At 40.7% G+C, this 22556-nt stretch overlaps 1 protein-coding gene across 6 annotated transcripts in view; it reads left to right on the top strand.

Moving 5' to 3' along the window:
* The first annotated feature begins 3347 nt into the window (after window positions 1–3347).
* atg13 (ATG13 autophagy related 13 homolog (S. cerevisiae)) overlaps window positions 3348–22556 on the top strand; it is an 87085-nt gene continuing 67876 nt past the window's right edge. For 5 of the 6 annotated variants that reach the window (XM_080190483.1, XM_080190485.1, XM_080190484.1 and 2 more), the window contains exons 1-6: window positions 3489–3675; window positions 11678–11760; window positions 13062–13142; window positions 14117–14236; window positions 21694–21740; window positions 22049–22189. In XM_080190483.1, coding sequence (XP_080046609.1) covers window positions 11692–11760; window positions 13062–13142; window positions 14117–14236; window positions 21694–21740; window positions 22049–22189 — 458 coding nt within the window. In that variant the 5' untranslated portion in view covers window positions 3489–3675; window positions 11678–11691. The other variant, XM_080190486.1, reaches the window with a different exon arrangement.

Here is a 22556-nt window from a genome sequence, read left to right as displayed (position 1 = left end):
CTTACAGAGTGCGTATTCTTCCACTCCCACCCTACTCGTGTATTTGTCTAGTTGCCCCTTAAATGCCGCTATTGTACCTGCTCACCATCTCCCCAGGCAGCACATTCCACCCTCTGTGTAGAAAACTTGCTTTGCACACCTCCTCTAAACTTTTCCCCATGCACTTTAAGCTTATGTCCCCTTACACTTGACGTTTCTACCTTAAGAAACAGCATCCAACTATCCACTCTGTCCATGCCACCGATAATCTTGTAAACCTCCATCAGGTCACCCCTCAACCTCTGTTGTTCTACTGAGAACTGAGACATTGGAAAGGGTATTATGTTACCCTACATCCCCAACTCGTTCTGCATAAGCTTGGAATAAAGTTCTGGTTAAGAAAGAACAAGAAAATTATATTTTACTGGCCATGCAGTAGCTGCACCCTTTGTGTTATATGTTTGTCCCTTTTGGCTCACTATAGGGCTCTGCTGTAGTAATATATGCAAGGAAGTGATGCAATGTGATGTAGCATAGGAAACAAGAACAGCAAGTCTGAGAAGAATACACCACCAAAATTTACATTCATTTATCAAGTATTCCTGTGTGTCATATTTCAAATACACAACACTCTGGTGATTACTTTTCCCAAAACTTTATTTACATAAAATCTGAAAAACACATTATAAAAATTTCCTATTATTACAACAATAAAGTTCTATGATATTTACATTTACTCCTGAGATCAAAATTCATATTAAGTTTAGTTTGAGAACATTACACATATTTCAATATTTTAATTACAAAGTTCAAAATTCATTACAATCTTTATACAATGGTCATGATGCTCTCTGCAGTACTTCAATAATGTTACGAGTTAGAAATATACACACAGTCCGAAGGTTTTTATCCAGTTACCAGCCCCTTGAAGTATATTGGCTGAAAGGCCTTACATAATGGCTTTTTCCCATTGTGCCTTGACCGCAGCTGCCCCAAGCTTTACAGCATCAGCACGTAGGCTTGGACCTAGGAATGTGCCAGTCTTCCACACTCGGTCAAGGACAATTTTTTGCATTGGAACATCAACAAGTTTCGGGCAGACCAAAGAGTGTCTTTCATTGAATTGATAATCCTCCAGCAGCACTCTGGTGATTGGATGTATACCGAATTTGATATATCAATGCCTAAAGTTCAAATCTAACAGAATTAGTTGATCTTAGCTGAGGCATTGTTTGGAGAACCACATCTTAGTGGAGTGGAAAATGACCATCGTCACCTTACACATCTTCAGGACAGCCCAATTAAATACTTTTTGAACAGTAGTCACAGTTGTGGCCAAGAGAAACATTAAACTCAATTTGCACATAAGGTCCCACAAGCAGCAACTAAATATTGATCAGATAACCTGTTTTAGTAATGTTAGCTGAAAAATAAATGTTGGCCAAAGTACCTGTACTCTGAAATAATACTTTTACATCTCTGTGGGACCTCAATTTTTGTTTCATCTAGAAATGCAACACACCGATATACTGCAGAGACATCAGATTATGTTTCTGAATGTAGCTTAAGTGCAGAAATAACATTTATTTGTTTTGAAAATTTAATGTTGTATGAGAAATTCTAAATAATTTGAAAAAAAAACAACCTTCTGAGTGTCAAGTCAGTCGAGCTAACACCTATTCTTGATTTGCCACTCTCACCAAGAGGGCAACTAAGGGTGACATTCACATTGGCTAAGTGTATAGTTCTATCCGTTATCCTGCAGAACGTTTATTTACCGGTTTTATTTCATGTAACCATTTCTCACTTTAAAGTCCAAGTCTTGGTTTTGTATTTGTAGTTTGCATTTATGTTGTCCATCTTTCAAAACAGTCAATTTCCACATCTGAATACAAGTCACTAAACTTTGCTGTGAAGTGGACGGCATGGTGGCACAGTGGTCAGCACTGCTACATCATAGCACCAGGGACCCAGTGACCTCAGGTCACTGCCTGTATGGAGTTTGCACTTTCTCCCAATGCTTGCATGGATTTCCTCCTGGTGCTTCAGTTTCCTCCCACAGTCCAAAGATGTGCAGATCAGGTTGACTGACCATGCTAAATTAACCTGAGTGTCAGAGGATTAACAGGGTAAGTGTGTGGGGGGGGTTACAGGAATAGGGCCTGGGTGGGATTATGGTCTATATAGCCTCTTTCTGTACTGTAGGATTTCTGTGAAATACAGCTATAAATTGGGTAAGGACATTAATGAGTTCAACTGAAAGCCAAATAGTGTGCTGACGCTCAATGTCCAGATATTAAGAATGGTGAGTTGAGCAAGGTACCAGAAGACCATCAACATTTGTGATCAAAACTAAATAAGGGAAATCTGAAAATCCGATAGGTACATTATCTGTTTTTATTTGTGATGCTATATCCTAATGGGAATTATGAAAGGAGAAATTGGGCATAAAAAAGGGAAAGTGGCAAAGGAGGCAAAGGGCAGCACTATGGAGTAGTGGCTAGCACTGCTACCTCACAGTGCCAGTGTCAATTCCTGTCATGGATCGCTATCTGTATGGAGTCTGCACGTTCCCCCCATGTCTGCATGGATTTCCTCCCACAGTCCGAAAGACGTGCTCGTTAGGTGAATTGGCCGTGCTAAATTCTCCCTCAGTGTACCTGAACAGACACCAGAGTATGGCGACGAGGGGATTTTCACAGTAACTCCATTGCACTGGTAATGTATGTTGCACTGGTAACACTGTGACACTAGGCATCGCCTAATCAAGCAATTCTCACACCACTGCTGAAGGGCATAAGAATGTATGAATTGAAAAAAACAAACGAATCAGCCCTTCATATTCAGTTATTCTAAGTCAATTGAAATTTGTTCTGCAACTTCAATTGAGCCAAAGCGGTGGTGTATCCTCCTGTCCCTCGCAGTTACTACATTCTTAGCCTCTTTTAGTCAAACCAAATAAACAAACTCAAGTTAAATCACGACAAAGTAAAAAGGGCAGCTCCCCAGAGGGGGGAACAGACCGAACAAAATCAAAGTACAAAGGAAACTTAAAAAACATCAAATTATAATGTGATTATTAGGGTCGATAATGCACCCCAGTCCCTGAGGTGCCCAACGGGTGCGGAAAGCATCAATTGCAACCGTGGATATTACATTTTGGGGACTTGCAGCCAGCGCCGTCGGTAATTGGGAGCGAAGCAGCCCGCTGCCTCCTGGGTAATGTAGTCCTCTCCGCTGCGCAGTGCATGCTGGTAGTTGTAGGCCATACACAGCACCCGGAGTTACCCGGCGATTGGCATCGACACATTCGTCGCGGCTGCTCGGTTGAAATACAATCCTATTCTCTTTACAATAGGAATAAGGCACGGCGGTGAAGCGTGTTTATCCGAATGCATTTATTCGCCTCCGTTGTGGTTCTACCGGGCATGTTCTGGGAAGTGATGGCGAATGTGTGTGTGTCGGATTGCAGTGGCTATGTTTAGCCGCTGAGCGTGGCGGAGGTAAACAGAGGCTGTGAGGCCGGGGCCGGCGGTGCCGAGGGTTTTGTTGTTGGGGAAGGCGGCTCGGTATCATCCCCGCCGACAGCGGGTCGGGGGCCAGGCACGGCGGAGGAGAGCGCCAAGCTATCGCTCCTTCGCCGGGCTGAGGGGCGAGTAGTGGAGCGGGTTATAGTGTCCGCGGGAATGTGAAAGGGTAAGTTACCCGGCTGGGGGGGGTGCTGAGATATTACTCCCTGACTCAGGATCCTCACTCCACTAAAACCACCCCCCTCTTTTAAAAAAAAGCTTTTTTTGGCAGCAACGAGGCTTTCACGTTTATTTTCACTTTGTTACGTGTTTAATCCTTTTTTTAAATGTGTGAGGCTGTGCATGGAAATTGTTGACTAACTGGGCAGTTCTTTCAGTGAACTGGCACAGACATAGTGGGCAGAATGGCCTCTCTCGAAAGTAAAAACAAAATACTGCAGATGCTGGCGATCTGAAAAAATAAACAAAGTGCTGGGAAAATTCAGCAGTTCAGATAGCATTTTTGTAACCCGAAGAAGAATCACATTCGATTTGAGACGTTAACTCCCTTTCTCCACAGATGCTGTCAGATCATCCACAATGGTTTTATGGTCATCATTAGACTTCCAGACTTTGAATTCAAATTTCACCATTTGCTGTTGTCGGATCAGACAATGGTCCCAGGGCATTATCCTGGGTCTCTAGATTACCAGTCCAGCAACAGTACCATTACGCCACAACTTCCCCCATTTGTACACTAAGAATACTTAGAAAGATCGCAACATTTTGAAATGTTCTGGAGGTTTCTTACCAAGACTGGAAACAGTGTTTGGGTGCATGTAATGGAGTTTTGCTTAATCAGACCATTCCAGCATATATGTCTTCAGTGATTTTGAACTTGCCTATAAGGTTGCTTTCTTGCATTTTTTGATACAATGGAATTTCTCTAAATGCAGGCTGCTTCCAAAATTTACGTGTTACATGCAAAATGAAGATAACGTAAGTAGGTCAAAGTTTATGATTCCAAAATAACCATGAGTTGTAACTGGCATATGATGTACCACAGCGAACAATCTAGCCTATACTTTGGGTTAATGGTTATTAGTGTCCGTTGTGATTTTAGAGACTCGGACGGTCAATGTGCTGATGGACAATATTTTAGCCTAATTTAGGAAACATATATGCCAATTAAATCTGTAGGTTCGAGCAACAATGTTTAACTTTAACATTAAATTATTATGTCCAATCTCATTTCAAGATCTTTAGGAAAAAAGGTTTTTTTCAGAAAATGATACAACATTGAAGGAGGTCATTTGACCTATTGTACCAATGCTGGCTCTGAAAGTTAATCCAACTTCCCTGATCTTTACAAAAAGTGGTACTAATTTTAAGTTCCAATATTTATTCAATTTCCTTTCGAATGTTACTATTGAATCTGCGAATCTGTTTTCCGGAAATGTGTTCCAGATCATGATTCACAGGGTAACACTTTTTCTCATGTTGCCTCTGGTTATTCCAGTTTCCGTGTGAGGGAATCTTGAACTTGGGGGCACAATTTCAAAATAAGGGGTGTCTCACTTAAGAAAGAGGTGAGGAATTATTGGAATTCTCTATCCCTGAGATTAGTGGAGTGTGGGTCATTGCATGTATTCAAGGCACAGTTTGACCACATTTTGAACAACAAGGGAATCAAGGGTTATAGGGGAGAGGGTGTGGGGAACAGGCAGTAAAGTGGAGTTACTGCTGCAATCATATCAGCCACAATCTTACTGAATGGCAGAGGGCCAAATTTCCAACGACTCCTATTTCTTATGTTTTTAATTTCAGTCTTGGTAGAAATGACCACCATACAATTATTTTGGAGTCAAAGTCCCATCTAATGGGATAGATTCACATCAGATCTAAAAGCTCAAAACTTTGCATCCATGAGGTCCACTTTGGTAGGAAGAATGGTAGGAAGGACTATTACTTACGTGGCGAAAAACTGCAGCAGGCGACGGTGCAGAGGGACCTCGGGGTCCTTGTGCATGAGTCGCAAAAACCCAGCTTGCAGGTGCAGCAGGTGGTCAGGAAGGCGAATGGGATGCTGGCCTTCATAGCGAGGGGGATTGAATATAAAAGTAAGGAGGTCTTGCTGCAGCTGTATAGGGCATTGGTGAGGCCGCAGCTGGAGTACTGTGTGCAGTTTTGGGCGCCGCACCTGCGCAAGGATATTTTGGCCCTGGAGGGAGTGCAGAGGAGGTTTACTAGGCTGATACCGGAGTTGAGGGGATTGAGCTATGAGGAGAGGCTGAATAAACTAGGCTTGTACTCGTTAGAGTTTAGAAGAATGAGGGGAGATCTCATTGAGACGTATAAGATGATGAATGGGATGGATAGGATAGAGGTGGAGAGACTCTTCCCGCTCAAAAAAGACAGTAGGACTAGGGGGCACAGCCTCAAGATAAAGGGGAGGCGGTTTAGAACGGAGTTGAGGAGGAACTTCTTCACTCAAAGGGTGGTGAATCTCTGGAATTCTCTGCCCGTTGAAGTGGTGGAGGCTGCCTCGCTAAATATTTTTAAGAAGCGGGTTGATGGGTTCTTGATAAGAGAGGGGATTAAGGGTTATGGCGGGGCAGGCTCGAAGGGCTAGATGGCCTACTCCTGCTCCTATTTCTTATGTTCTTATGTTCTTATGAGACTCAGTGGATCATCAGCAGCAACAGAATTGTATTAAGCACAAACTGTAACCTCACAGTCCCATCCCTTACTCCTCCATTACCATCAGACCAAGAAAGCAACATTGGTTCAATGAGGAGTGTCAGGAGCTTGTATACCTAAATATGAAATGATGATGAAGCTGCAACAAGAAACTGCAAAGATGCTAAACAGCTGAAGCAGCATGCTATAGACAGAGCTATGTGACATCGGGGACCTGGGGTGGAGGCTGCCGCACAACCGTAGGATTCACTGGTTCACAGGCTCCCGAGACTGCTCTTTCTGTGGCCTCGAGGAGTCCGTGGACCACGTCTACGTTTTGTGTTACAGATTGCACACCCTTTTTGATTTTCTGAAGAACCTTTTATTGTTGTTTTGTTTGCACTTCAGTCCCACGCTCCTGATCTACGGACACCCGGTGCGGAGAGGGGAGGGTCGGGATGCCGATCTCCTCATGAACCTGCTCCTGGGCCTGGCGAGACGCGCCATCAACAGGTCCAGGCAGCGGGCAATCGGGGGGGACCGTCTGTCCCGACTGTCTGCCTCTCTACCGTGGCTACGTTGGCAGCTGGGTGTTCCTGGAGAGGGAGCATGCGGTGTCCACGGGCACAGTTGACGCCTTCTGCGCCCATTGGGCACCGCAGGGGCTGAGGTGCATTATAGACCCCGACAATCACATTTTGATTTGATGTGTCTTAAGTTTCCTTTGTACTTTTTGTTTTTGTTCGGGCCGTTCCCCCTCCTTTTGGGGAGCTGCACCCTTTTTCTTTGTCCGAATGTAATGTAATTTGAGTTTGTTTACTTGGTTTGACCCGAAAGACCCCCCCCAACCCCCGTCAACATCAAGATGTCAGTTTTCACAAAAACGATTTACTCTATGCGACATCAAGAAGCAGCTGTTACAGCAGGTGTTATGGATTGTGACAAAATTCCAATTATAATGCTGAAGACTCATGCTCCAGAACTAGCTGTTCCCCTGAAACTGATTGCACAATGTTTAGTACCAATTACAGCACCTCAGATAGACTTACTCCATATATGCATGCAGCAAGGCTTGGACTAAATGGCAAGTAACATTCGTGCCACCCAGGTACCAAGAAATGTCAATCACCAACAAGAGAGAATCTGTCTATCTCCTTTGATGTTCATCGGAATTATCATCCCTGAACTCTCATCATCAACTTCCTGGGGAGTGCTAATCATCAGAAGCTGAACTGGATCAACAATATAATTATTCTGACTGCAAAAATTTGAAATTCTGTGCAAATAACTCCCTACCTTCGAGAAGGCACAAGTCAGGAGTATGATGGAATACTCTTCATTTGCCTGGGATAGAGCAGCTCCAACAACACTCAAGAAACTTGGCACCATCCAAGACAAAGCAGTTGGCTTGATCACCCCGTCCACACCTTAAGCATTCAGTCCCTCGATTACCAGGGTACAGTGGCAGTAGTGTGGGCCATAATAAACCTCTCTAGGGCAGCATCAGAAAGAGGTGGAACAATTGGACGTTAAAACCGAAAAAGCATTCGCAAAAAAGCAAAAATATGCACACACCCTCAGTAGCAACAGTGTGCAAATGGGCCATAGATGCACTGAATCAACTTTATCATTTTTAAAATATGGAATATCGAAGGTGCCTAATGATACCAGGGATTAATACTTGTGGAATGATGATGATGCCAAAGTTATTAGTGCTAGTGAGTGCAGAGAAGATTTACTAGGATGAATGACTTGTGACATAGAGATTAAAGAGAAGCTGTAACTATTCTCCTTCAAGTAGAGATTGAATAAATCAATTAATGAAAGATTCAAAATTATAAGTTTCCACTAGCAGGATGGTAGCTGATCAATGGACATATTTTTAAGTTGATTGGAAAAGAACGAGGGGGAGAAAAGTGTAATATTTATGCAATGAGCAATGACCATCTAAAACAGTGGTGGAAGCAGATTCAATAACTTTCAAAAGGAGAAAGGTTTATACTTGAAAAGGAAAAAGAAACACAGGGATTTGGGGAGGTATCAGGGGAGTGGGACTAAATTATTTTCTTTGATAAAAGATGCACAGGATTGGTGAGCATAATGTTGTCCTGTGCAATTAGAATTAAAACATCCAAGTGTATGTGTTAATATTCACCAGCTGTGCAGAAGAATTGAGAAATCCAAGTTGTTGCAATGTGGATAGATGGGAAACTAGGGTTCTCATCAGAAAAGGAATGAGGAGATTTGATAGAGTTGCTCAAAATCATGAGGGGTTTAAACAGAACAGGTAGAATGGTGAAAGGGTCATAAGAATAGGATATGGCACTCGATTTATCAATCGACAGTTCTGACACGTCACAGCGAAAAACTGCATTGACCTCCTCAGAAGGCAAACACTGGACACGGCAGACAGAGTACCCTTCATCGCCCAGTACTTCCCCGGAGTGGCGAAGCTATGACATCTTCTCCGGGGCCTTCAACATGTCATTGATGAAGACGAACATCTCAGCAAAGCCATCCCTACACCCCCACTTGCCATCAAACAACTGCGCAACCTCAAACAGACCATTGCCCGCAGCAAACTACCCAGCCTTCAGGAGAACAGTGACCATGATACCACACAATCCTGCCGTAGCAGTCTCTGCATGACGTACTGGATCATCGACACAGATGCCATCATCTCGCTTGATAACATCATCCATCAGGGACATGGTACATGCTCAGGGACATGGTACATACACTTGCAACTCGTTGTCTATCTGATACGCTGTAGGAAAGGATGTCCCAAGGCATGGTACATTGGGAAGACCACGCAGATGCTACAATGGATGAACGCACACCACTCGACAATCACCAGGCAAGACTGTCCTCTTCCTATTGGGGAACACTTCAGCGGTTACAGGCATTCGACCTCTGATCTTCGGATAAGCGTTCTCCGAGGCGGCCTTCACAACACACAACAACGCAGAGTCACTGAGCAGAGAATGATAGCCAAGTTCTGCACACATGAGGATGGCCTCAACTGGGATCTTGGGTTCTTGTCACAGCATCACTTATCCCCGCAACTTGACTGGGCTTGCAAAATCTCACTAACTGTCCTGTCTGGAGACAATAGACATCTCTTTAATCCTGTGCTTAACCCTTTCTCCACTCGTATTGTCTGTACCTTTTTAAGACTTGAATACCTGTAAAGACTCGCATTCCAACCATTATTTTGTAAATTGACTTTGTGTCTTTATATGCCCTGTTTGTGAACAGAGCTCCCACTCACCTGGTGAAGGGGCAGTGCTCTGAAAGCTAGTGGCTTGTGCTACCAAATAAACCTGTTGGACTTTAACCTGGTATTGTGAGACTTCTTACTGTGTTTACCCCAGTCCAACGCTGGCCTCTCCACATCAAAGGGTCGAATAACTGTTTAAGGTGATTGGTGAAAGAACTACAGTGTGAGGGAATTTTTGGTTGAAGCACTTCAACAATGTATATGTACTTAATGACTGCAATCTTACATTGTCATTTGTAGTTTATACATTAAAAATGTTAGCGGCACCCTAAATCATGATTCTCTTCAAGCTTCAATAAATGATGTTCTGCAGTGAAATTGGGAAAATAAATTTATTTCAATTCTGTATTTTGCTGAAACAGTTGAAAGGATAAGAAAATTGCAATGTTTAATAAAGCTTTGGATTAAATAGGTGTAGCCTTCATAAATGACTTTCAAAGCAAGACTGAAAACTCTTTTAGTGTTAGCAAAACACTTTTAATCAGAAGTTTGAAGTATAATTTTCATTGCGGTTAGCAATGTAAACTAGCATTTACTGTACTGTTTTCTAAACTATAGGGAAGTTTTGATGTTGGAGATAATTCATTACAGGCTTTGTAGAGGAGGATAGCATTCAGCTACTTTGTAATAAATCATGTGCAGTTTGGCAATTTTCAAGATGGTCTTTGGTCAAAAAGCTTATCTCAAACTGGAAAGAAATTACACCATTAAAGAATAATGGGGTGTAATAAAAGGTTTTGCTATGTAACTTAGGACAATAATGCAACTGGACAGACAAATTTAATCAAGGTTTAGAAAAAGGAATAAGCTGTATACGTGCAGTACATCAGGAGTTTTGAAACAGTTCAGCTGTGTGAGCTGACTCTTCAACAAAAGATCACCTCTTGAATTGAATTCTTTATCTATGTCAAACTATTTCTTTGTATTTATTGCTCACCACCACTATCTCATTGTATGAAAAGACAGCATGTGAAATTGTTTCTTTATGTTTCTTTATATTTCTCAGCCCTTTCTGGCTCACTCTTGCGAGAATGTTGTTAGACATAGTTTATGTAACTTGTAAGTTGATCTGTTTGGTTTAATTTTGCGTCAGTTTGAAAATGTTACTGATATATAACGTTGAGCTTTCTTTTATTCATTTTGCTCAAACATGGTAGGTATTATGTAGTTTAGCAAATTACTAGTACAGTTAAACGTTTAGACCATATTATTTCTGGTGTCAGGTCTTTGAATCACAACTTGTGCAAGGTTCAAAAAGTGGAAAATGATTACGCTGCAAAAAGTACTATAAAAATACTGAGCTGTTAAAAATTTTTAATGTCGGGAGCCAAACAATGGTGAAAAATTAATGTTAAGGGAGAGAAACTACTGCAGCCAGAGTGCTTGGAGCATTAGGGTTAGGGTTCATGTAACATTATTTCACTATTTCATTTATGTGAGAAAAATGTCAGCAATAACCCTTCAAGATCATCACTCCAGTCTTTTAATGTACCCAACACAGCACCCGTAGACATTGTGAATGTCTGGGAGGTATTTGCAGCTTAGATGCTGAGCTTGATCATTGGCTATAGCCAAACCAAGTGTTCAAGCCGTGACTATAGCAGATCACCACTTGTGCTTTATATTTGCAGTAGGGAGAATAATTACACCTGCAAGGCCAGTAAATCCGGCATTGAAGTAAGAGCATAAGAAAAGTTAATCAGTTTTGTCTGTTATTTATATTTTGATGATGGGATTTTCAACTTCTGCAAGTACTGCAAATCCAAAGTTGTGTCGTAAAGCAAAACCATGCAGTGTGAATAATTAATAGTAGAGATTTTGAGGAAGGGAGGAAAGAGCAAATTTACTTGTGTTTTCAGTTTTGAAAGTTGATATTTTATAAATTCCAATCTTAAAGGCCCATATCTTTTAGTTTCACTAAGTTATTTTTACCTCCTGTGATATATTATTTTAAATTTTATGCAGTATGCATTAAGTGAAATGTTGCATGTGTCCATGGATTGCTGTAAATGAAATTACATTCCAGTACCTATGAGCAATACTTCAGAGAGTAGTGATGCATCTAATTCAGAAAACAAATCTAATACCTTTTGGCAGAGAGAAGTGGGCTTAGATGCTTCTTAAATATTTAATAGCAGCTATCAAAAGTAAATTAGCCATTTTCAATTAGTAACACTGACATTTCTTTATTTCAAAGTGTGATTAAATTATTTTCTGCTTTACCTTTTAGATTTTTTTCTCACCATGGATGGTGAACTGAGCCCTCAAGATAAGAAAGACCTGGATAAGTTCATTAAGTTTTTTGCCCTGAAGGTACAAATTCTCCACATGGTATTGCACTGATTAATGCTTTTTGAGAAGAGTGACAACTTCTGTGTTAAGGAAGAGAGCTTTAAATTTACACAAGACCTCTACTTTGTCCATTGATCCAGTCAAGCTGAGTAAACGTTAGCTGTAGTTTTGAATTCAGGTATATTCTCACTTCTCTGGCAAGTACCACAAACACCACAGATTTGCTTTTATTCTAACCTTTACTCAACTTTCTGTCCCATGTTCCAGAAGGTACCTTTTTAATATTCCTTCTTGACAGAACTACATACCTAAAGAGGTTTAAATACCCACTGTAATAAACCATTTTATGGATTTGTTGTTGGTACAAACTAAGATATAAAACTCTTCAGTGCCAAATATTACCACGTAGACCAATTACTTGCAGCTTTAAACAACTAATCTGTTTAGCCCAAATTAAATCTTAGCATTAAATACAATATTCAACAAACAGTATAAGTGCAATGTATGTTTACATACAGTGCGAAAGTGTGCCCCAAGACATTTAGATTATCAGAAAAGCTCCAGATTGAAGACTAAAATGTTTTTAATTTAATGACCAGGTTCTGTTTCTGAACAATGAATTGACCTGTTTTCATCACTTTTTGCTTGAAGTATTTTTACCTTCAAACAAAATCTGTTCCGAGACTTCTTGTGACATGATCAACTACTTTACAGAAGAACAAACTTGTTTCAAACCTCCTGCTTTTAATCCAGTTAGCATTAAAGCCAACATTTCTATTACATCTTCTTATCAGATGTTGTTTTCAGAAAGCTGAAATAATATTCCACACATCTTCACAGTCACAGTAGAAAAACATTTGAATAATAGACACTAAGATGATTAAAAACTCTTTACATTTCTTGATTAATCATTACAATGTGCAATATAACAGCTGCTTGGCTTCATTTGGTGGAACATGATAAACTGAAACCTCTTTCATTTGTATCCCCTGCCTAATTTGGCTGTAACTAGGTGATCCATGATTCACGTGGAAAATTTAAACCTGTAATTCTTGATTATTTTATTAGTTGCTGAACATGTTTTCAATTTTTATTTTGTTTTGTGGAGAGAGAAAATAAAAACAAAACAATTTTTATTCATTTCATATTTTCTCTTTCCCAATTAACTTCAGTAGGAGTCAAATATTTTAAATTATTTTGCTTCTAAATTATCATAAACATTAGATTAATAAATGAAACTTAGTGTTGCTATGATGAAGATAAAGAAATTAAGATATCCCTGTGATTCGTGTGTCTTAATTAAACCATTGAATATTTTACAGACTGTGCAAGTAATTGTGCAAGCACGGCTCGGAGAAAAGATATGCACTCGTTCATCCTCTTCTCCTACAGGCTCAGACTGGGTAAGAAAACTAGCTTCACTCCCAAATTTCCGCCCTCCTTTCCTGAAGATGCTGACTCTTGTTGGGTTGTAGTACCACAAGTTTCAGTTGTCCTTCATGATCTTGCACAAATGCTTCAAGCATGAGAGTAGCCAAATATCTTGGCAAATTACTGACCTGATGTGTTAGAGTAGCCTTGCAACCAAGCCTCCTGGTGCTTTCATCCACTATTGATATGTACTTTTCAGCAGCTGGTCCTGGATAGCAATCAGATCAGAAACTTTGTTTTTTGCCTTTCTCTCCTTGCAACTTCCATAGCCCAGTGTCACCTTACTACCTTGTTTTTTATTTATAATTATTATACATATAACTTCCAATTTTTAGATAAATAAAATCATGAGGAACCAAATTTTAAATGCTAGCAACTTTTTTTTTAATATGATTGTGTTGTCTATAACTTGTGCTCAATGAAATGCTCTACTAAAACTAAGGCTGGACATATAAGACAGTCAATAATAAATCCAATGAGGATTATACGAGAAACCTCTGTCCACACTTTGGAGTTTGCATGTTCTGCCCATAGGGTGGATTTCATCGGGGTGCTCTGGTTTCATCCTACATGCCAAAGATGTGCAGAATAGGTTGATTGGCTGTGCTAATCTCCCTTAGTATCAGGGAGATTAGCAGGGTAAATACATGGTGTTATGAGGATAGGGCTTGGGTAGGATTCTTGTCTGTAATGGGCTAAATGGCCTCTTTCTGCACTGTAGTGATTCTATGATGAGAAATATGACATGCATGTTTACTTTTTAAAAATAATACCTCTATCAGATGTCCTAACATTTTGAAATGTTATTTTAAAAACATTAAGAAAGTTATTAGAAGATTTATAATCATGAATAATAACTTGAATGGATTTGAAGAAACCAAAATAAATCTCGTTATAACATCTAATTGAACTTTGATGGCAAACAGTACTGTGTTTCCCCCTGCAGTTTAACCTTGCAATAAAGGACATACCTGAAGTCACCCATGAGGCTAAGAAGGCACTGGCAGGGCAACTTCCAGGAATTGGTCGGTCGATGTGTGTAGAAATTTCTCTCAAGACATCTGAGGTATAGCTCCTAATTTAATTTATTGGCGCATTAATATTTGTTTCTTTTCCAAGCTTTTTTTTTATAGTTCCTTGACTATCATTCTTTCCTGAGTATTTGCACTGAGTTGCAGTTTGATTATCTAATGAATTCACTTATTTGCCAGAAGGAGGGTAATTGTGTTCCATTTTGGCAGACAATTGAGATTTCGTTCCTTAGAGCAGCTGTGATGCCTGGAGCTTTCCGTGGTCTAAATTTTCACTGGCTTGCTTGCAGTTTTGCTGTCAGTACTGCCGTAAGATTTGTTTCTGCCCTTCTCTGAAATTGCTGATTTGTAACATCCAATTCCACAGACACCAACAATTTTTATATCTATGATTCCTATGCAACCAATAGTCTTGTATTCTAGGGCTACATTCAATCTCCCTGATGGAACTGCAGTATCAGTTGATTCTTTCATGATCCCGCCATTTCATCATTAGTACACCTAAGTATCTCAGTGAGCTTGTTCTTTAAAATTTGGTGTCGGAGTGCCTTCAGTACGTTATCAAACTTGAAGCCATCAGGCCACATTTGCTTTCCAGGTCTTGGTAACCCTGCCCTTTAAAATGCAGGTAAATGTGTTCTGTTTTTCACTTTTTTCTTGTTTTAATTTTGGATAATGCTGTACTTTTCTCCATCAGTTCACGTGCACTTCCGTGCCACTTCATCTTTATCTTTCAAGTTGTCATTACATCACCTTTTTCCTCCTCAAGCTTGCAACATTTGATTCTCATCCTTGAGTTGATTACTTTTAGCCTGCAGCTTCAGAACTTCCAATACATATGCACATTCTTTGTATTTTCCCTTTGCAGCAAACGATGATAATTTTAGCTTTCTGCCAGGTCTTTTGAAACCCTTCACATGTTTTTAATAACTGCTGATGCTACTAATCTTATTTTACTTGGATTGAAAAGTTTAAATTGTTTGTATCTTGCAAGTGATTTTGTAATTTACCGGGGTTGCATTTTTGAACATTTTATCTCCATGTTCTTTCTCCTGGTTCAATAGCAAAGACCACTTCATTTACGTGAGTTCTCTTTGCCCATGAGCTAGACTATACCGATACCCAGATAATAGCAAGCCCAATTGTCAAACAGAAACCTGCATCACCTTTGCAAGTGTCTCTGATAAATGCAGTTTTGGAAAGTGTGGACTAAACGTTCCATCAACTATGGTTTACACAATAAACTAGCAAACATTAAGTGTGAGATAGTTTAGTGTACAGTTGCAAAGTCAAACAGCAGATTTGCAGTAATTATTGGCCTTATCTTCTTGACGTAGATATAAATAATAAGCAGTCATGTGTGCATAACACCCAGCACAAAATATACAAAAATTGATAATAACCCTGCATGGAGGCTGCTGAGACTCTCGTTTGCCCATCTGTGTCTCTGGAGGCATTAGATGCCCTGCTCAGTTGCAGCAAGTCAATCCAAGATACGCTTTCAAAGTTATTAAAAGGCTTCCAGGAATAAAGATAACTAAAAATGTCATTCAAACTAAAAAACTCAAACTCAAACTTTGAAGACATCAAATATGTGCTTTGAAGTCACTTTTTGATTCAAATTGAATGACTCCTTTCTGAGAACAAGACAATTGGTTCTGAACGCTGCTGAAGATCCAGGAGGTATTGCCTCATCAAAGACTACCCACTTGATATTGCTGGAACATTTTAGTTGCTATAAATTAGTAACAGTACTTTGGAAACAATGAACAAAGCAGGCGATGAAACGTTTCCTTTAAAATTACCTTTCAGCTACTCGATCATAAGTTTTTTGTTGAAACCTGAGAAGGCACTGACACTAATTAACTTTTTTAAACTAGCTAACAGTCTCTTATACAAAAATATTAAAGTAAGTATGCTTTCCATACATTACAACACTGACTAAACTTCTGGAGTATGTAATTGACTGTGAAATTCTTTGGGATGTTCAAAGGACATGAAAGATGCTGTACAGATCGCATTTCTTATAATAGAATCACTAAATGGATTACTTGTGCTTTGTCGTTGTTAGAAGGACTTTGGGGAGTCGGGAGATAATCCAGTCACTTCAGAATTCTCAGCCTTTGACCTGCTCTTGTAGCCACAGGAATTATGTTATAGGTCCAGTTAATTTTCTATCAGTGGTGACCCCAAGATGTGGATGGTGGGCTATGCCTAGTGTTTAAACTCACTCTGGTTGAAGTGGCATTTGTCTGGCATGAGTCTTGACCAGAATTGGAAGTACTGCATTTGTGTTTGAATGTCACTTGACACTTGTTTGCCCAAGCTTGAATGTTCTCCAAGTCTTGCTGTGTGCAGTGTGAACTGTTTCATTATCTGAGTAGTAACAATTAAATCATCGATGACCATTCCCACTTCTAATCTTGTGATAGAAGGAAGGCCATTGCTGAAGGTGTCTGGGCTTTGGACCCTGTCCTGCGGAACTCCTGCATGATGTCCTGGGGTTGAACTGATTGTCCTCCTTTTGGTGTGACACCAAGCCAATAGAAAGCAGAGGAGTCAAGGGTGCCTTGATAAATTTATTTAAAATCACAATAGGATAGGAGAGAGCAAATAGAAATAGGCAATTTTCATTGAATAAGGTGTTCAGAAGACTATGGGGAGATAAATGCAATGGGACAGAGAGCAGTAGAAAGTTATTTTTTAACAGAGTATTGTGATGTAGAATGCATGACTGGAGTTTGTAACTTCTGCAAAATACATGTCAATTTATGTTGTCAAAGATTATAGACCATGCATACTGCTCAGCAAGCACTTGTCATGTTGACTGAGCTAAATTGGCAGCATACTGAAATCTGTAGTTGTGAGAACATTGGAAGGGGGTTGAGTAGGACTCGGCATTTTCACTCAAGCAATAGGCAAAACCATGCAAAGCTCTGCATTCCTATCACATCCAATTCTGAATGATAGTGGATAATTGAACAATTATTGCAAAGGGGAAGAAGGTCATAAACATATGCATTTTCAATGATGGTGAAGTCCGGCATGTGAGTGCAAATGTTAAGGATGACATGTTCGGAATCATCCTCAGCCAGAAATTCTGAGTTGCATGATTCATCTTGACCTCCCCATGACATTAGTCCACACCCCCAACCCATCTCAGAAGCCAGACTTCAGCCAATTTGAGTCACCCGAAGTTATTGTTATAGGCATCAGAAATGGGAAAAACAGTAACTTGCGTTTTAGAAAATGAAAGCCAGGCCATCGGAGTTGAAAACTACAGTTTTCGATGGGCTTCAGCAGTCTCTGCAGATGAGCCGACACATTTTCCTTTGGCGTCTGTGTACATGCCAGCTGGAGATTGATAGCGCATACACTTTTGGAGCATATTCTCTTTGTCAGACAAGGAACTGACCCTGCACAAGAGGACAAACGAAAACAAAAGTATAATGGAGCTGAAAGGAGATCAAATGGCTCAGAAGAGAATGCCATTCTGCATTCTGCAAAAGGTGCCAGAAGAAGATGGATGAGAGTGAGAGCTTTGGGAGCAGGCTTCAAAGAAAACGAGAGAGTCTCAATCAGGAGTTGGATAGCAAAAGATCCCAAGATGACAGTTAGTCAAAAAATGAGGACAGAAATCTGGAACCAATCCTGTTCAGTGAAATTAAAGTGAGGAGCCAAGATAAAGGCTCCAAATTAAACAACAAAAGGAGAGAAGAATGTAGATAAAGAGGCATTGTGAGAACCGGGAGCCAGAGATTGGTGACTTCTTACCACGGGTCTGTGAAGCATGGCTGAGTACCTGAGAGTGTGTGCAAAAGGTGAAGCTTGAATGCACATAGTAATCCAGTGGAGAGGAGCATCAGAAAAAGAGATCAAAATCCTGGAGGTTGATCCTTGTTGGAGATGTCCAGGAGTAAACATGTTCTACAAATGTAGAGAATTAAAACCTTTGTGTGAAAGACAAGAGTTTTTTTGTGAGACCAGTTGGCTCATAGTATGAGAAGCATCTGGGATGGGGGCCATGGAAGTCGTTTTGGTGGCCACTTTGGCTTAGTTTCAGAATGTGGAATGTCTGACCATAGTTTACCTATCAGTCTCACAGTGGACTGTAAACTTAGTGTGAACAGTTACAAAATAGCATTTCTAACTTGTGTTATAAGAACATAAGAAATAGGAGCAGGAGTAGGCCATCTAGCCCTTCGAGCCTGCCCCGCCATTCAATAAGATCATGGCTGATCTGTCGTGGCTCAGTTCCACATTCCCGTCCTCTCCCCATAACCCTTAATCCCCTCTCTTATCAAAAACCTTTATACTTTATAAACCTATTCATCTGTAAAATTGAGGGTGAAGGAGTGGAGGAAAATAGTTATTTTTCTTGTTTAATAAATGTTTTATTTTTTGATTTCATTGGACTCCTGTAATTCGGTTCAGTAGCTGCTCTCCACATTGCTAAATAAGAAATAAAAGTTAGAATCTATCAAGCCAGGTTCCACGTTGGATCTTACTTTCCATTAATGTTATCATTTGGGATCATGACATTGTCAGTGCACTTGGTACAACAAAGGCTCTGAGCATTGTTACTATCCCAGTTGCTGAATCCTTGAGCTCCAAGGAAAGCTACGTCATTAGCCACGTTGTTCCAATGTCACTTCACTGACATCTACCTAATAAAGTTCAAAATTGCCCAGGTATGTCGTGTCTAAATCCAATCTGACCAGTTACTACCCATTCAGTCTCCTTCAGTCATCAGCAAAATGATGATTGGGAATTACCAACACCCCTATCAAATGGCATCACCAATAACCTACCTACCAGCACCATTTGGCTCAACCTCTTTACAGCCTTGGTCCAAACATGAATGAATGACTGCCTTTGACGTTAAGGCAACATTTGACCATGTGTGACAGTGACTAGTGTCATATCTGACACAGCAATGTTGTGGTAATGTCACAGGGCAAGTAATCTAGAGACCCAGGCTAATACTCCACAGTAGCTGATGGAATTAAAGTTTAATTAACAAATCTGAAATATAAAACTAGTCCCAGCAACAGTGACCATGACAACTGTTGTCAATTGTTGTAAGACCCATCTGGTCCACTAATGTCCTTTTAGAGAAGGAAATCTGCCACTCTTGCCCGGTCTGGACTTCAGCTCCTCAACAATCGGGCTGACTCTTAACTGCCACGCAAGTGAAATTAGAGATGGACATCAGTTGCTGACCTTGCCAGTGATGCCCACATCCTAAGATTGGAAAGCGGCTAATGTTACGCCGTTGTTTAAGAAGGGTGCCAGGCAAAAGGCAGGGAATTATAGGCCGGTTAGTTTAACGTCTGTTGTAGGTAAAATGTTAGAATCCGTCATCAAGGAGGAAATAGCGAGGCATCTTGAGGGGAATTGCTTGATAGAGCAGACGCAGCACGGTTTCGTTAAGGGGAAGTCGTGTCTGACAAATTTATTGGAGTTCTATGAGGATGTGTCTAGGGCAGTGGATAGAGGAGAGCCGGTGGATGTGGTCTTTCTTGATTTTCAGAAGGCGTTTGACAAGGTACCTCACAAGAGGTTATTGCAGAAGGTAAGGGGGCATGGAGTTGGGGGTAGGGTGTTAGCATGGATAGAGGATTGGCTGTCAAATAGGAGGCAGAGAGTGGGGGTTAATGGGTGCTATTCGGATTGGCGGTTGGTGACTAGTGGAGTGCCCCAGGGGTCAGTGCTGGGGCCTCAGCTATTTACCATTTATACAGATGATCTGGAGGAGGGAACCGAGTGTATGGTGTCGAAATTTGCTGATGACACCAAGATTGGTGGAACGGCAAATTGCGCGGAGGGTGTGGAGAGTCTGCAGAAGGATCTAGATAGGCTGGGCGAATGGGCCAGGAAATGGCAAATGGAATTTAATGTTGGCAAGTGCGAGGTGGTCCACTTTGGTCGGAATAATGGTAGGAAGGACTATTACTTACGTGGCGAAAAACTGCAGCAGGCGACAGTGCAGAGGGACCTCGGGGTCCTTGTGCACGAGTCGCAAAAACCCAGCCTGCAGGTGCAGCAGGTGGTCAGGAAGGCTAATGGGATGCTGGCCTTCATAGCGAGGGGGATTGAATATAAAAGTAGGGAGGTCTTGCTGCGGCTGTATAGGGCATTGGTGGGGCCGCAGCTGGAGTACTGTGTGCAGTTTTGGTCGCCGTACTTACGCAAGGATATTTTGGCCTTGGAGGGAGTGCAGAGGAGGTTTACTAGGCTGATACCGGAGTTGAGGGGGTTGAGCTATGAGGAGAGGCTGACTAAACTAGGCTTGTACTCGTTAGAGTTTAGAAGAATGAGGGGAGATCTCATTGAGACATATAAGATGATGAATGGGATGGATAGGATAGAGGTGGAGAGACTCTTCCCGCTCAGAAAGGACAGTAGGACTAGGGGGTACAGCCTCAAGATAAAGGGGAGGCGGTTTAGAACGGAGTTGAGGAGGAACTTCTTCACTCAAAGGGTGGTGAATCTCTGGAATTCTCTGCCCGTTGAAATGGTGGAGGCTGCCTCGCTAAATATTTTTAAGACGTGGGTTGATGGGTTTTTGATAAGCGAGGGGACTAAGGGTTATGGGGAGAGGGCGGGAATGTGGAACTGAGCCACGACAGATCAGCCATGATCTTATTGAATGGCGGGGCAGGCTCGAAGGGCTAGATGGCCTACTCCTGCTCCTATTTCTTATGTTCTTATGTTCTATGAAAGAAAAACAAAACACATGAAGTGAATTGAGAATGTTTGGAGCCAATCTTTGTAACTTCTGGTCATTATAGTGGGAGTTCCTTGGAAGCATCCTGAGCTGAACCATCTTCAGACACCAATGAGAATGGTAACACTTCCACCTCCAAGTCTTGCACGTATTTGTCATTCGTTCATCATCATTAGATCAGTATCTTGGAGTTCCCTACCTAATGCCGTCATGGGAACACTGTTCCCACAAGCGCTGCAGCAATTCGGAGTCTGCCACCAATGTCTGAGAGCTGCAAGGAATGGATGTTAAATGCAGTCCTGTTATTAACTCTCAAGATGCTATTGCTTGCTCATCTAAAGGATGAGCTCAGGCAGTAATAATTAAAATAGATCATAATTACAACCTAGTATAAATAATAACGGGCATGTTGTCTTTATGCAAAATTAGATAATCATTGAAAGTTTCTTTTTAGTCACTGTACACTTCAGCTTTGAGATGGTAGTAAATATCACGTCTTTAATGCTCAACAGACTTTGTTTGTTTGTTTGAAAACATGTTTTTTCCCTAAAATCTCTGCCCGTATTTCCTCCTTTAAGATGCTGCTTAAAACCTACTACTTTGACCAAGCTTCTGGTTATCTGCCCTAAATTTTTTGTGGCAAAGTATCAAATTTTGTTTAGTAACAATTCTGTGATGTTCCTTTGGGACATTTTACTACAATGCACATTGTTATTCTAGTATCTGTCAATTCCATTTTTCTTCTTGTATGTTTTGTGCCAGGGGGATTCTATGGAATTGGAAACATGGTGTTTGGAAATGAATGAAAAGTAAGTTTGCTCCTTCTGAGAATATCTTCACTTAAAGTAACATTTTCTGTTCATGAGTCACAGGTAGATGAGAGCAGATGTTTGTTTCCTGAGTTGCATTTAATATTCACTGCAGTATTAATGGTTCCAAGTTACTCATTTTAATGTAGATGGAAGTTACAAGTCTAATTTAAAATCCTGCCAATCAGATTTCTGTCAGTTTGTTTTAGATATTTTACTGCGAGTAACAAATCAATAGAAATGCTTCCTCCATGTTGGGCTGCCTTGTTCTTTCTAAGGTCTTGAATTCTCTGTTTTTGTTTGTTCAGATGTGATAAAGAAATTAAAGTTTCCTACACTGTCTACAACAGACTGTCTTTGCTACTGAAGTCACTTCTTGCAATCACAAGGGTGACACCTGCATATAAACTATCCAGAAAGCAGGGACATGATTATGTAATCCTATACAGGTAAAAAAAAGTAATTCTGTAGCTGTTTATGGTATGCTAATTTTGTTACTTCCTTCAAACAATGTGCTGGAAGTTTTTAATATATTTCACTTAAAAATGAACATATAGAAAGATGAGTTTTACTTTCTTTAGATTTATCCTCCAGAGGTGGGTCTCAGGGGCAAGGCTGGCAATCATTGCCTATCCTGACATTTGAGAGACTTGCTAGGCACTTCAGAAAGCCAAATTGGCATGAGAAATATATAAGCCAAACTGAGTCTGGCCCAAAATGGTCCCTTCTCTCAAAAGACAATAGTGAAACAATCAGAAATTTACAATGATACTCCAGCTTCTTTCTTCTTCTAGTAATGCCTACTGAATTTTAAGT

The sequence above is a fragment of the Carcharhinus amblyrhynchos genome, chromosome 6 (assembly GCF_965287045.1).
Source record: "Carcharhinus amblyrhynchos chromosome 6, sCarAmb.v2.hapA, whole genome shotgun sequence".
Lineage (NCBI taxonomy): Eukaryota > Metazoa > Chordata > Chondrichthyes > Carcharhiniformes > Carcharhinidae > Carcharhinus > Carcharhinus amblyrhynchos.
Note: the sequence above shows the minus strand (reverse complement) of the source record. Positions and strands in the feature narration are given on the sequence as shown.